The 15,845-nt window shown below is 41.9% G+C and overlaps 1 protein-coding gene across 1 annotated transcript in view; it reads right to left on the bottom strand.

Moving 5' to 3' along the window:
* The window catches only part of SYT8 (synaptotagmin 8), a 28,645-nt gene extending 18,276 nt beyond the window's left edge, over positions 1-10,369 (bottom strand). Inside the window, exons 1-2 of the mRNA XM_063289333.1 lie at positions 10,212-10,369; positions 1,574-1,701 (exon numbers count right to left, since the gene is read on the bottom strand). Coding sequence (XP_063145403.1) covers positions 1,574-1,697 — 124 coding nt within the window. The 5' untranslated portion in view covers positions 1,698-1,701; positions 10,212-10,369. The remainder of the gene's footprint in view (positions 1-1,573; positions 1,702-10,211) is intronic.
* Between the last annotated feature and the right edge of the window lie 5,476 nt (positions 10,370-15,845).

Below are 15,845 nucleotides of genomic sequence, written 5' to 3'. Positions count from 1 at the left end.
GGTAGGACTGCACTGAATGTTCTTATTTTCATATACACTGATAATTGTCCTTGAGTACCTAAAAAGGGAGGAAACAAATGCCTTCTCTCACTCACTGTGTCAAAAAAGAGCCCTGGAAAATTCTCCCAGCAATCCTAATGTTTCAGAATGGAGAATTTGACTTCAATCCAGGAGTACTTTTGAAGACTGCTTTTATAATCTTGGCAAAGTTGCCAAGCATTATATGTTGCCATGAGAATTAAATGGATGACTTTTTTCTCCTTGATAAGAACTGAATAATTTTCTAGAATAAACGATCTTGTAGAATACTGGGAATGTACAAAGAAGATTTCTCTTCTCTTGCTAAAAGTGATCTGTTCAATGTGGGTTTCCAAATGAGATTTTCTTTATCACATTTATGACTCTGCCTATTTTCATACATCATATCAAGCTGTAGTTTGACTAACCATGTTACACTGAATGAACCACATCTGACTGGGTACACACAACACCCCAAGCCACAAATAAGCATAACTCTATTATGGCTTAATGTAATGTGTGAATCCAGCCATAGACAACAATCTTTTTCCTCTCTACTCAAATCTCAAGTACTTGCTATCAAATATAGAACAGATGTAGAGGCAGTGGACTTTAAATAAAACCTTCAAGGTTTACTGGAGTTGCTTAGCAGTGTCTACATCACCAGCTATGCTCTACTTTTGTAATTGTAAACGAACGTTAACATTTAAAATTGAGGGTGTCTTTTTCTCTAACCCTAGAAAAAGCTGGAAAGGCCAACATAAATGCTTTGAAGGATAAACTTGTCAATTTTACCATTGTTTGGAACACCTAAACTAAGTTCTCCCTCCTTTTTTTTCTTCCTCTTCAGTTCCCTTCTTCTCATTTCCATCCAGTTTTTCCATCCCTTCTTTCCCATCCCAGAGCAGCTACACTTTTCCTTTGACCTGCCCCTCTCCCTTTTCCCCCTTCTGCTTTGTGGCTGTTTCTGCTGGAAAGAAGGAAGGGAATGTGTGTGTGTGCTTGTGTGTTTGAGCAGCTTGTATACATGAGAAAGAATGTCTGGTATGTCTAGATTTGGGAGGAAGGATTAATTTTATAAATAGAGTATGTGTATTTTAGGCAATTTTAATCAATTTGATGGGGAGAATGTTATTTCTGGCCTTTCTTTTTCTGGAATGTGGTTTTTAGTGGATATATATATATACAGAGAGAGAGAGAGAGAAAGAGACAGAGAGAGATACATATCATTCTGCACCCATTTATTGGCTGTGGTGCTAGTGGTAGGGAATTTTCTAGGATTAGTTTCAAGAGATGGTGGCAGCTGTTAAGTCAACAAGGTAAAGAAGCTGAGCATATAGTTATAATTAAAATTATATATACACACACTGTTCCTTGGGGGTCTTAAATTCATAGTCCTCTTTCTTTTGAGTAAATGTATTAACAATAAGCCTCCAATGACTCTTCGCAAAAGAAATTCAATTTGGGGGTGAACTGGGCCCCTTCTCAGCTAAGCTAAGCATAATAAGTTCATTGAATGAATGGATTTATTCTATCAACTCTTGAACTGACTTACATGGGATTTTGTTGAGAAGGCCTTCAATGAAGTTGGGTTGGGTAGTGGTTAGCACAGTGCTTGTTGTAATGTTACTAGAGCCCCTGGAAGCAGCAGTGATGCCAGATGATGCTCTAGTAGCCATGGCCCTGGAAAGGTGAGCTGGAGAAAGAAAGAACAGAATTATTTACAAGAGGCTGATGATGGTCCAATATCACTATATAGATGACCATCTCCTTTCATACAAACTGACTTTAAATCACATCTCAGTATCTATTTTCTGCATTAGGACTAGCCTCTCAAACTCCAAACTAATAAGAAGCAAGGGCTCCTCTGAGTATCCAGAATACAATTCATAATATTATTAGGATCATCCCTTGACAGAAGAATGCCTTTCTGCTCTCTTCTGTAGTGGCAGTTCCCTATCCTAAGGCATGCATTTCTCTGAAATGATAACCCTTCTAGCCCAGAATTGGCTTCATTGTCTGTCCATATCTCTGCAAGTCTTTAAACAGGAGGTTTTTCAGCCTTGGCTGGCAATGCCAGGACTGAACTGGGACCTCTCGCATGCAGAACAGGTGCTCTACCATTGAGACACAGCCTCTTTCATGTTCCCATATTATAGAAAATGGTAGTACTTCCAAATCTGGAAAAGCATGCATGTATGTATATACATGTGTGCAGGGCTGAATACTTTTCTAATAAATGCTTATTCTTGTGAATGTGGCTTAACCAAATGCACAAGGAATGATAAGATTTGTGGGATTTGCCTCAAAGATCCAACACTCCTTCTGGCAGTGCTCCTACTGTGACGGTTAACATTTTTTTAATCCAAGCAGATGTGAAGATTAAGCTCCTCCCTGGGAAACCAAGGGCCACACCAGATCAGGGCGGTAGATGCATCACTGATTTACCTTGGCTTCTATCCAGCATCCGCTTGTGCTGAGTGTTAACATGCCTGCATTTAACCAAGAAACAGTGCTGGGAATGGCAAGTCCTACTTCCCCAACTACATAATAATTATTTTTCTCAGAGCATTCCTTAACAAGAAAGCTCAGCTTTCTTTCGAGGAGATAAAGATGTAAAATATTTGTTAAAATAGATTGTAAGTATTGCATAAGCATCCTTCACTAATTAATAAGTCTTTGAATTATTTTAATTGCTACATTGTATTGAATAGAAGAAGCAAAGAGCCAGGTCCCTCTCCTCTGAGCCCCACCCACAATGCCAGAAGGCCTTCCCAGGGATCCTGTACTTCATGGGCGACCATGGAAGATGGCCTAGAAATTGCAACTAGCCAAGAACATGGCACCTCTAGCATGTATGTGTTTGTGGGTGATGCCTCTCCCACAATTAAATAGCATCACTGGTTGCCAATTGCCTTCCAAGCCCAATTTAAGGTATTTGCAATGATATATAAAACCACTAAACAGCATAGGGCCAATGAACTTATAGGGCCACCCCATAAGAGAATATCTCTTAAAGCATGCCCTGCATCCCTAGATCATCCATTGGCATCCGTGCTTAATTAGGCCTTTTCTGTACTATGAAACAAATCACCCAAGACTTTTAATACTTCAGTTTTTAATGCTAAGTTTTACTGGATTTGTTTTTAGCATTTTATCTTTCTTATTACTAATGGTGTTTTAATGTTTTTGTTTTCTTTTTATAAGCTGCCCACAGTGAGTGAGTGTTTATTTGTTTAAAACATTTATATGGCCAACCAATCAGCCAAGATTATTTTGGGCAACTTACAAACAATTCAGTAAAACCTAATGAAAAGAATATAAAGCTACAGTACACAAACCTACAAGCAATAATGAAATAAAAAGACAATTAAATGGCAATCCAAACAGAAATAACACCATTATCCATTTGGGTCTCTAACACATCACGACCCAAATACCTGGGGAAAGATCAGGCCTTGACAGCCTTTCTAAAGGCCAGCAGGGTTGAGCACTCCATTAAGTCAGAAGGAAGGCTGCCGTTGGAAGGCATGCCTCCTGGATCCCTTAAGATGGCATTGTTTCACTGAAGGTACCCAGCGTAGCCTCTCCCTGTCAGAGTGTGTGAGGTGGGCAGATATCCTGGGGATAAGGCAGTCCCCCAAATAACCTGGTTCTATGCCATGTGATAACCAGCACTTTGAATTGCATCCGGAAGCCAATTGGGAGCCAATCCAGCTTGCAGAGTATTAGTGTCACATAGGCATAGTGAGAAGCATCCATAACTACCTGCACTGCTACATTCTGTACCATTTATAGCTTCCTGATGGTGTTCAAGGGCAGCTTCATGTGTACCATATTGCAGTAATTCAAACGGAAGTGACTAAAGCATGAGTGACTGGCACACAAGACAAAGTTGTGCAAAGTCCCCCTGGTCACAACTGCCATCTACTCCTCAAGCAGGAGCTGTGAGTCCCGGAGGATCCCCAAATTGCAGACAGAGCCCAAGCAGGGCAATGAAACCCCACTCAGAGTTAAGGATGGAAACTCTCCAGTTCCTGGACCCACTGCCATTCAATCTTGGCAGGATTAAGCTGAAGCCTGTTCTTCTACATCCAGGCCGCCACAGCCTCCAGGGACTGGGACAGAACCTTAATGGCTTCACCAAGATAGGTGGGACAGAGATATATGACTGAGTATCATCAGCATACTGATGATACTGCACTTCATGCTGATCTATGACCTCTCCCAATGTCTTCATGTAGATATTGTTGGAAGAAATTCTTACCAGGCAGGCAGTTGCTTGAACCAGAGATTTATTTTCCAAGAACATGGTACAAAGTCTGCTGGTCAGAGGTGGCCACACTTAGAAATTTCTTGGAAGCCCTTTATATAGGAAAGCTTGGCTATTGTTATGCAAAAGTATTCCTGCCCTCTAGGAACTTCTGAGAAAGTGCACTTGGCTGGTTTGTTGGAAGGTGGCGCTCTCTAGGAATTCTAGGAAAGTGCAATTTACCGCAGTTCAGAGAGGAGGGGCTCTGTGGTCAGGCTCCCTGCTGTTTGTGGTTTCCTGTTCTGATAGTCCAGGTTCCCTACTGGACTGTGGCTTTTGCCTACTAGCTTGGAATGTTCACCTTGGAAGGGATCTTTTTGTTATTTGATTATGGAAATCTTTTTGGCTGGGGAAGAATGGGCTATGCTAAATGGAGTAACCTTTCATTTTACAAGGTCTCTTATTAAGACTGAAGGGAATCTTTTGTCTAAACAGTTGGGTGCTTCCTGTTACATTTTAATCTCTTTGTATTAAACTCATTCTATTTGTAATCTTTAACCTTTTACCTTGCTTGAGGAGGGGAAGCGATAAAGCAGGAAGGCTGTGTTTGGGGAAGACTGTATGGTGAGGAGAGAGAGATCTTGATTTCTTCTCACAACGTTAAAGAGGAGTCGGGAGAGGGTAGAACCCTGAGGCAACCCACAAAGCAGGGGTCTAGACCATTCTCTCCACCAATGACTCTGACTGAACCCACCTCAAAACTTTGCCTTTCACTTCCAACCCCCGAAGCCAGCCTAGGATACCGTGGTCCATGATATCAAAGGCATCACCTTCAATATGGGGGTGATGACATAGAAATGTTCTTAAAAAATAGCTGAATGGAATAGAAATCAGCATCTCCCATGATTGTAAGAAATGAATCCTTTTCCATAACATGCAATTCTTAAGGACGGAGGTACCGCCTTTGTTTAACAACTGGCTACTCATTTACCAGTTAGAGGCAAGCTCAAAACGAAGTCCATTCCTGCCAGCAAATAGCTTTACATTGCTTGTTACCCTGAGAAATACAGAATTCATGATATCCTTTTTGTCCTATCACAGTCTTTGAAGCTCATGAGATGCCCACAAGATTAGAAAAGAGATGAAAGCAAGAATGACACGGCAAGGCATATGGAAGCATACCCTTTGTGCATTTCATTTAAGCCCAGCTGCTTTCTTTCCCTTTTGGCCAGTGTGACATTCAGATAACTGGTGTAAACACCCAAACGTGGTGCAACAATACTTATTGACAGCATTATCAGCCCTGGAAGGATGAAGATTGTCCAAATGTGACCCACCTACAGGGCTGTGCAGAGGAGTTTTCTGAGCATCTGCAGGATAAAATTGCTCAGAACTGTTCCAAGTTAGAATCCAAGTGTGAGGCATGGTCTGTGGAGATACCAAGGGAGCATACTTACCTAGTTATCTGGGAACAGTTTGATCCTGTTGGACCCGAGGAAGTGGACAAGATCCTGTGGACAGTAAATGCCACCACTTTTCATCTAGACCCATGTCCCTCCTGTCTGGTGAAAGCAGCTCAGGAGGTGACATGTGGTTGGGTCCAGGCGATGGTTAATACATCCTTGCGGGAGGGGGTGTTTCCAACTGCCTTTAAGGAGGCGCCAGCACACCCCCTCCTCAAGAAACCATCGCTGGACCCTACTGTTCTGGACAATTTTCATCCAGTCTCCCACCTCCCCTTTTTGGGGAAAGTGGTTGAGAAAGTGGTGGCGTTGCAGCTCCAGAGGATCCTGGATGAAATAGATTATCTAGACCCTTTTCAGTCAGGTTTCAGACCCGGCTATGGGACAGAGACTGCATTGATTGCACTTATGGATGATCTCTGGCAGGAGCAGCATGGTGGCAGTGCATCCATCCTAGCTCTTCTTGACCCCTCAGCGGCTTTTGATACCATCATCCATGGCATCTTTTGGAGGCAGCTCAGGGAGTTGGGGGTGGGCGGCGTGGTCCTGTGCTGGTTCATCTTCTTCCTCTGGGGCTGGTCCCAATCGATGGTGATAGGGAGCAAGAGATCTGACCCTTGACCCCTCCTTTGTGGGGTGCAGCAGGGTTTGGTTCTTTCTCCACTCCTTTTTAACATCTATGTGAAACCACTGGGCGAGATCATCCCTCACCACAGGGTGAGGTATCATCAATATGCTGATGATACTCAATTGTACATCTCCATCCCGGGTGAGGTCAGTGATGCTGTGACTGCCCTCTCTCAGTGCCTGGGGGCTGTAGGGGTCTGGATGGAGAACAATAGGCTTTAGCTGAACCCTGGTAAGATGGAGTGGCTGTGGGTTAATGTCTCTTCCGTATCCGGGACTTTGTCATCTTTGATTCTGGATGGGGTTGCACTGCCCCAGACAGACCTGGTGTGTAATCTGGGGGTCCTCCTGGACTCACGGCTCCTGCTCAAAGAGCAGGAGGCAGCCATGGCCAGGAGGGCCTTTGCACAGCTTTGTATTGTGCACCAGTTATGCCCTTTCCTGGATCAGGAAGCCCTTCAAACGGTCACTCATGCCCTTGTTATCTCCCACATAGACAATTGCAATGTGCTCTACATGGGGCTACCCTTGAAGAGTATCCGGAAGCTACAGCTGGTCCAGAACACAGCCGTGAGGGCTATCTTTGGTGCCCCTAGAAGGGCACATATAACATCTCTACTACGCAAGCTGCATTGGGTACCAGTTTGCTTCCGGTTCCAATTCAAGGTGTTGGTTATCACCTTTAAAGACCTACATGACATGGGGCCAGGTTACCTGAGGGACTGCCTCTTCCACATTACATCAACCCATCCCACCCAATCATGCAGAGAGGGCATGTTGCGGACCCCGTCGGTAACAGAATTCCTTCTGGCGGGGTCCAGGAGGCGGGCCTTCTCTGGAGTAGCTCCTGCCCTCTGGAACATCCTGCCCCCAGAGGTGATGTTAGCCCCATCACTCCTGGCCTTCTGGAGGAATCTGAAGACCTGGCTCTGCCATCTTACTTGAAGTGGAGAAGGGAGTAGTCATGTTTGGGGATGGCTAGTGCCCTAGAGTGCTCGTTGCACGCAAGGACTGTGTTAGATCATCTGCCATTCAGATTTTATTTTTATTTGTATTTATTGTCTACTTGTAATTGTATGTTTATATATCATATTTTATATATTAATTATATTGTATATTTATTGTTTTATTGATTACTTTGTTGTAAACCACCCCGAGGCCTTCTGGTAGGAGGAGATGGGTGGTGACAAATTTGATAAATAAATAAAAATAAATAAATAAAATATATTCCTGTATATTTTCCCTGTTAATTCTGTAATTTGATACTAATGTAGTTCTAAAAAGGAAAGCCTCTTTTCATTTCACCTGTTTTATTCATAACCATCCTGGGATTTAGAAAAGGACAGTGGATCTCCTATTTTCTTCTTATTGCTCTACATTTCCCTCCTTGTTTTTCCATTGTTATTCTAATGCATGTCAGCATTATAAGATCTTTCCCCACCACTGAAGAGATTAAGATGCAGCCCAGCTAAGATTGACCTTTACACAGGAACACATTATTTAAAATTCGTCCTGTTCACACTCCTCAAGAGTTCTGTTAAGTGCCTAGATCTCAACAGGTACTGTAAATCATTGTGTCTAGAACTTCTTCTTAATCACTCTTAATAGCTCAACCTCTGGGCCATTAAATCTCATCAGGATGTTCCCTCTGCCATTGTTTCATTGTTTCCTCTCCTTTGTATTGTCCTGTTGGTTTAAAGTTTACCTACACACAAGAAATGTAGAAAAACTTGTATCAGTACGCTGTAAGGGGGAGGGGTGAAGATAAACAGAGGGATGCCTGTGCTATGGTCTCACCAATTCTGGAATTTAAAATAATGTGTTTTTGCCTCTTGCCCCATCTGCAAATTTCCTTAACAGTGCCTGCCTGTCTGCCTTCCATTTAATTTCTGTACTGCTGAATTCCAAATGACTCTAGGTGGCTCACAATATAAATAAAATAACGTAAAAATACTATCAGGGAAATTTATTTATTTATTTGATTAATTTATTTTCTATCCCACCTTTATTATTTTTATAAATAACTCAAGGCAGCGAACATACCTAATACTCCTTCCTCCTCCTATTTTCCCCACAACAACACCCCTGTGAGGTGAGCTGGGCTGAGAGCACGCAACTGGCCCAAGGTCACCCAGCCGGCTCTCATGCCTAAGGCAGGACTAGAACTCTCGGTCTCCTGGTTTCTAGCCCGTTGCCTTAACCACTAGACCAAACTGGCTTAATTAAGGAAATTATAAATCCAGACAACCAACCCTAAAACATGCAATACATGTCAAGCACATCTAAGTAGGAATTCCATCCTCCTTACCCGATGGCCTGTACATATTTGCTTCTGGGAGCTTTTTGGGTTTTTTTAATAAAAACTTTTAATAATGAAGTAATTGTATATTACAAACCAATATGGCAGCAGTAGTTTCCAATAGGGTTTAAGAGAAAGCTCCAGACTACTCCTAGGCTTATTAGGAACTATAGCACCCAGCAACTTCAGGCAGCCTGGCCGATGGTATAGCAGTTAGTGGGTTACAAATTCCTTACCACCATAGAGATTAAGGTCACATACTTCTTGGTGTGTGGTTTTAGGATTTAAAATATGCAAATATTATTGCTTAGGATGTTTTATATATTTAATTCCAAATCTCCTGTCAGGTACACAGTGTTATTCTCCATATTTTATAAGAAAGTGAAAAATACAAGTCTTAGCTGAAATTTCCTTCTCCAGTCCTTCTTTCTGCTGCTGGTAAAGATATACCAGTTCCTTCCAAAAACATAGGATACAGTCAAAATATCAACACACAGCTTGTATTACTATCTAAACCAGTGCACAGTAAAACCAGATCTCTTTTGTCTGGTGTGTCTCAAGACAAGCTGTACTTCTAGAATATAGAAATGATGTTGCATGAGACAACCATAATGTTGTTCCTGAAGTGGTGCAATCAAACAATGAAATTGTAATTGCATCCTTGGTTATGCATAACAGAGGCAATTCAGATTGTTGTAGATCACAAACTGTGATCTGTGAGCATCAAATGCATCTTACACATCATATGAATGCAACTACTGAACTGAATCACTAAATGCTAATTGAGGTATATCGATAGCTCTGTTATTACCAGCATTTTCTGTATAACGGACTGAGATTGCTGGCTAGCTGAATAATCTGGAATCTAATACAATTTTTGGATGACTGAATATCTAGAGTTTTGTGAGATTCGTAAGTGATTAAATAACCTCAGATCTCAGTTATATGTCAGTTAGATCACAAAATCTACTTTCCAATCGTGAAAGTAACAGTCAGTCATACTTATTATAATAATAAGTATATACAAGCCCTGGGACTTGTGATACCAAAGAGAATTCAAAGTAAGGAGAAGCTATCCACTGCAGAAAGATAGCTATTAGCCAAAAATAGGCAGGCTCCAAGCATACCCTACAGGGCCTGCAGTAAAAATATATAAATAAAATGGAGTTTCAAAATACATGGAATTTATTTTCATATTCATTTCCTTCTTAAGCAAAATTGGTTATGTCAGTGTACAACACTTTTTTTTCCAAGGAGGGACAGTGCCCTTTCAGATCTGATTTCTGAATTAAACTGCAGGAGGTTATATGTATGAGGGATCCACAGGCAAAAAAGATATCATTGGAATGGATATACATGGACATTATTATAATGATGGTATCAGAAGCCATTTCGTTGTTCTTTTTGCCTTTAAAGGGTCATTAATAGTGTGTAATCCCTTAAATATTATACATAGTTATGCCTAGTTTCAATAATCATCAACAAGGTTAAACTGTCAGGTTCAAAATCATACATTTAAGTTTACAACTGAAGTGGAAAGAAGACCACTTACTTTATTTCTTTTCCTTTCTCTTCACTGTATCTCAGCAGAAACTTTCTTCCTTGTTTTCAGCCATTCCACTTCTCTGAAGGGAGCACATCACTGCTAAATCGGCAGCCCCCAACTAAGCATATTGAATATAATCTCCAGTGGCATGAATGTGCATAGGTGTGGGTGGGTAAAGCAGAAACTAAACCGGAAATTCTTCTTTTCTCAGCTAAGAAAACTGGATTGATTGGAATGCCTCTGGTTAGCCCCACCTGATTTGTAATCTATGTATCTTTATAGGAAAAGAAAACAATTGTGGACACGCCCAGGAGATACTAATTTTATCAAAACGTTAACAGCATTCAGTTTATTCATCTTTTTTATTTGCTTTCTTTTTTTCTTCTTTTTCTTTTTTCTGCCCCTTTTCTCTTTTTCTTTTCTTTTCTTCTTTTAGTTTAACTGTTTACTTTTTGTTTCTCATGGAGGTTGTTTTGAATAGTTTAGATTGACTTTTCTAAGTATTGCATTCCATTGCTATATTTGGTCCTGTTCAAATTACGTTGCTTAGGATGTTTTATATGATATATTTAATTCCAGATCTCCTGCCAGGTATATGGTATATATATAATACAAATTATAATTTTAAAAAATCAACAGCTCTGAGAGAAGGCTAACAAATAGTAGTCACTGGATATAGGCCTTCATCCATTGCTTTGTTTCTACAGGAAAATACCAGCTATAGAGGCAAAATTGCTGCCAGATACTATTTGGTTATACATCTGTCTCCCTAATTGTAAACAAAGTAATTATGAATTTCAGAATCTTTTTTCAATGTATTCTTAAAATGTAATTAAAATGTAATTAGGAAAATGGCTACTTTTGCCCAGCAGGATAGGAAAGAATGCCCCTAGGCTTGAGGTATATCCTGCTGCATGATTCTGTGTTCTCATAGGCCTGTCCCCAGTTGCACTTTATAGCAGCAACATCCTGCTACTTCAGAGTTTTGCCACCTCAGACAAGGGCCTTTTCGGGCCAGGAAAGAAGCCCGCTTGGAATCAATTTGCTGTGAGGCCTTTTCGGTGGCCGGTGGCACTGCCAACCCTCCAGAATTCCCCCCTCCAATCAGTCTGGTTCACTTCTTCTCTGCCACACTTTAAGAAAAAATCGTAAAATTTATTTCATTCTCTAGACTTCCCTCTGTGAGTGGCCACACTTAATTTGATACTAGATTTAATTTTAATTTATGACCCCCCCCTCTCTCTCTCTCTTTCTCTCTCTCCTTATTCATTATTTTAGATAGTTTCTGATGTTACCATTTGAATTTGGACTATTTTCTGTTTTTAGAATCATAGAATAAAGAGATCTGGTTATCAGCAGTAAGCAGACACTCAGTTTCAGTTATTCCCGCTTGTTGTGTAATCAGGGCGGGGTCTGCCCCCTCCTCTTTGGGGCTATTTCTGGTGTGGGGAAAGAAACAGAAAAGCCAGCCTAGGTAAGGCCAGGCAGAGTCTCAAAGTCAGGCCTACTAGGTCTGAGAAAAACTATTCATCTGAGTGCACTGGTTACAAAGGAAATAGCTCTTGTCTTTTGCTGCTCTTCTGCTGAAACTGATAATAGCTTCTGCTCCTGCAGGTAGGATACAGCCAGCCAGCATGATTTCACTAATGGCCTTATAAGGCAACCTAAACCACTCACCATTATCACAACATGTGGTTGCAAATTCTATTATCCACCATGAATTCTTTATAGCAGGTTTTTTTTCCTTAAATGTGAATAAACAAATTCCTGGGGAACTGTCCTCTTGAAATGCTTCTTTAATTTGGACACTGAATACATACTGTAAGTTAATAATAGTTTAATCAGCCTAGTTTTCCAAATGGTTTCTGTTCATCTTGTTATACTCAGGAGATAATGCCATGTAATGTAAAAGCTCTTTCTATGGTATTTTACTTTCTCTAGGATGAATGAAGTATGCAAGTCATCATCTGACGTTACATTCACTGAACATTGAACAATCATGTACATACTCAACTATATCACATCTCCACCTCAAATCAATAAACAGAGGTTTTTTATTCTTCAGATTTGCTGTGTAAATCACTCCATTATTCTTTTTTCATGCACATAGTTCAGGAACAGAATGTGACCAAAACTCCCCCCACCCCCCAGATGTAATAATTAACATAACAGTCTTTGCATAAAGCATGCCCTTTAACTCTTGATGGGCAAAAGTCAAAATACAACCAAAAAAAAGGGGGGGGTCAGAAAAGCCAGATGCAATTCATTTACATAACAATGGTACTGAAGGCAAGACAACTCCACAAATAGTTTTTTGGATTAATAGAAAATCAACAGGAAATAAATCAAGTGTGAGATGCATACAAGTACAACTTCCCATTCAAAACATAGGTCTGTTTTGAGACCCCAAAGGGTTAATATATGATGAGCTAGGCTAATGCCAGGGTAATTGGCAAAAAAAACCACGCTGAGTCAGATGCAGACTCTAGTTCCTTTGTTGTTCTCTACCATATACAGAATCTTGCCAGACTAAAGGTTCCTTAACTGAGCTAAAGGGAAAAATACTCTTGGGAAATCTAGGGTGGGGCTAGTCTTTCTTCCTCAGCCCCTCCACACACTCCAAGGAGTGCAAACTGAGAACACTTATCAGCCTGGAATGCACTCTCCTCTCCCCCCCACTCCGATCTCCCTCACATCACCCACCTCCTCAGGGACACTTTCTATCACAGCTAAGTTATGATCTGATTCAGTATGGCAACTTTAAGAACTGCTATGATTGCATATTGATGTGTACACACTTTTTACTGTCTTTGTGAAGTGTTATAGAGACATGGTCAAACATGAATCATATGGATGAAATATGGTGTCCTGTCATGAGCACTGATGGTGAGAAGGAGGGGGCCCCTATCCAGGGGGGAAAACGCATGCATAGTAGTGAGAATTTTAGCTGTCATTCAAAGAGACACAGAACAGACCCGCCTTGACTTTTGGGGTTTATCTGTATGGGTTTTCTCACGCTTCTTCAGTTTGTTAGGATTTTCTGTCTACTGTAGCAGTAATAAAACACTAGAGACCTATTCCTCGTCTCGGCATGGTTGCTGCTTGTCAGGACATCAATCCTAACAAACTCATACTCCCATTGAAAGAGGGAGGAAAGAAAAGAAAAAAATGGGGGGGGGAATGTCTTCAGAAAACCAGGAAATTCGGCAAGCCATTCAACAACTGGCAGCAGCCTTGCCACAACACCAGCAACAAGTAGATCTCCAGGTCAACACATGTGGCTATTCTACAGCAGTCACAACAACCAGCTCCGATCATCCCACAATCGGTGCCAGCAGCAGCAGCAGCTCCACCAGTAGTCTTGAGATCCCAGGGCAGTTTACCAGAGAAGTTTGGAGGAGAAGCAGGACAGTTGAGAACCTTTCTTACATGGTGCACAATGTTTTTCAACAGCAGACCGGCAGAGTTCCCAACAGACCAAACCAGAGTCACTTTTATTTTAAGTCTGCTAAAGGGTCCAGCAGCCAAATGGGCTATTCCCATAGTAGAGAACAATGACCCAATTCTCGATAACTACCAGAATTTTCTGGCAGGGTTCCAAGCACACTTTGATGATCCAATCAGAGAGGTCACTGCTAGCTGGGAAAGTCGGAAGCTCAAGCAAGGCAACGAGAGGGTGGGAATTTACATTGGTGATTTCAAGCTATTAGCAGGAGATCTGGACTGGAATGAGAGTGCTTTGAAAGACCAATTCAAACAGGGGCTGAATGAGGAAATAAAAAATATATTGGTGTGCCAGGGAACACTAGCTACTTTAGAAGGTTTATATCAGCTGTCTGTGGTCATAGACGCCAGGTTAGAAGAGCTCAGACAGATGCAGCCGGGGAGAAGCAGGGGCTTCAGAGCGCTTCCAGGATTTCCAGCTCTTTCTGCAGCATCTCTCTACTCAGGACCAGAGGAGACGATGCAGATCGGGGTGAGTAGGAGGCTTACTTCCAAGGCTGAGAGACAGAGAAGGAGAGAGAGAGAGCCCTCTGTTTCTACTGCAGAGCCCCGGGACATATGGTGAGAGCTTGCCCAGTGAGAAACCAAGCAAATTCTGTAAGAGCCCCAGGGCAAGCAGCAGAACCAAGAGCCACCTCCGCCTCTACTTCCAACCAGGGAAACTCCGTCGGTCTCCCTCCACAGAGCTCAGCAGGGAGACCATCAATCAATTAAGAAGGGCTCATTCTGAGGATTCCAGGCAATCCTTTTTCTACTTACCAGTCATAATGCACGTAAACCCAGAGCACCATGTCAAGTTAGAGGCTCTCGTGGATTCTGGAGCTTCCACCAATTTTATTGATGTACAGACAGTACAAGACCTGAACATCCCAACCATGGAATTGCCACGTCCCACAGAAGTTGAGACCATTGATGGCCGGCCCCTCAAGGCAGGACTGATTTGAAGATTCACAGAAACTTTGCAACTAACAACAGGAGACCACACTGAGTGGATCCAACTTTATGTTACTGCATCACTTAATGTACCTATAATCCTGGGCACACCTTGGCTGAAGTTCCACAACCCATTGTTGGACTGGGCTACAGGAGCAGTCTCCTTCCCAGCTAAGGAATGCTGGCATCACAAGATTCAAGCTGCACTTCTCTCTCCAGCAACCAACGCAGTCATCGAAACAGGGGGGGTGCAGTTGCCAGCCAAGTATGCAGATTTCGCAGACATTTTCAGCGAACAAGAGACCACAGCACTACCCCCCCATAGGGACTGTGATTGTGCTATTGAGTTGATACCAGGAGCCAAGATTCCAGCAAGGAAACAATATCCCATGTCCCCCAAGGAACTAGCCACCTTGAAAGATTACTTGGATTCTAATCTCCAAAAGGGTTTCATCCAACCTTCTACTTCCCCAGCATCTGCTCCTACATTCTTCGTACCAAAGAAGCCTGACCCGTTGGCACCGGCAGCTCAGGAGGCACCCTTGAGAGTTGTTCATGATTTCAGCTCCCTCAATAAAGTCGTGGATAAGGAAAATTACCCGCTTCCCCTAATAGCTGACCTGCTGGATCATTTACAGAAAGCATGCATTTTTACTAGGTTGGACCTCAGGAATGCATAAAATCTGATCCGGATGAAAGAGGGGCATGAATATCTGACTGCCTTCGATTCCAGGTATGGAAAATTTGAGTACCTTGTGGTCCCTTTTGGGTTAGCAAATGCGGCCGCCATATTTTCCCAATTTATGAATCAAATTTTCTCTGATTTACTAGATAAGTATCTGGTCATTTATCTAGATGACTTATTAATATTCTCTGAGAATGCTACAACTCATGTAACCCATGTACGTAATGTCTTACAAAGACTGAGAGAGAACAAGCTGTTTGCCAAGCTAGAGAAGTGTGCCTTCGATTTAATGGAATTACATTTCCTGGGCTATAGAATATCAACAGAAGGCATATCCATGGATCCTTCAAAGGTCCAGGCAATTCTCTCTTGGCAACCCCCCCCCCCCCCACAATGTGAAAGACATACAAAAATTCCTAGGATTTGCCAATTTCTATAGAAGATTTATACATAAATTTAGTGACAGGGCCAAGCCCCTTACACAGCTTTTGAAGAAAGGATCCAGATTCCTTTGGGGG

This window comes from Candoia aspera, chromosome 1, assembly GCF_035149785.1.
Source record: "Candoia aspera isolate rCanAsp1 chromosome 1, rCanAsp1.hap2, whole genome shotgun sequence".
Taxonomy (NCBI): domain Eukaryota; kingdom Metazoa; phylum Chordata; class Lepidosauria; order Squamata; family Boidae; genus Candoia; species Candoia aspera.
Note: the sequence above shows the minus strand (reverse complement) of the source record. Positions and strands in the feature narration are given on the sequence as shown.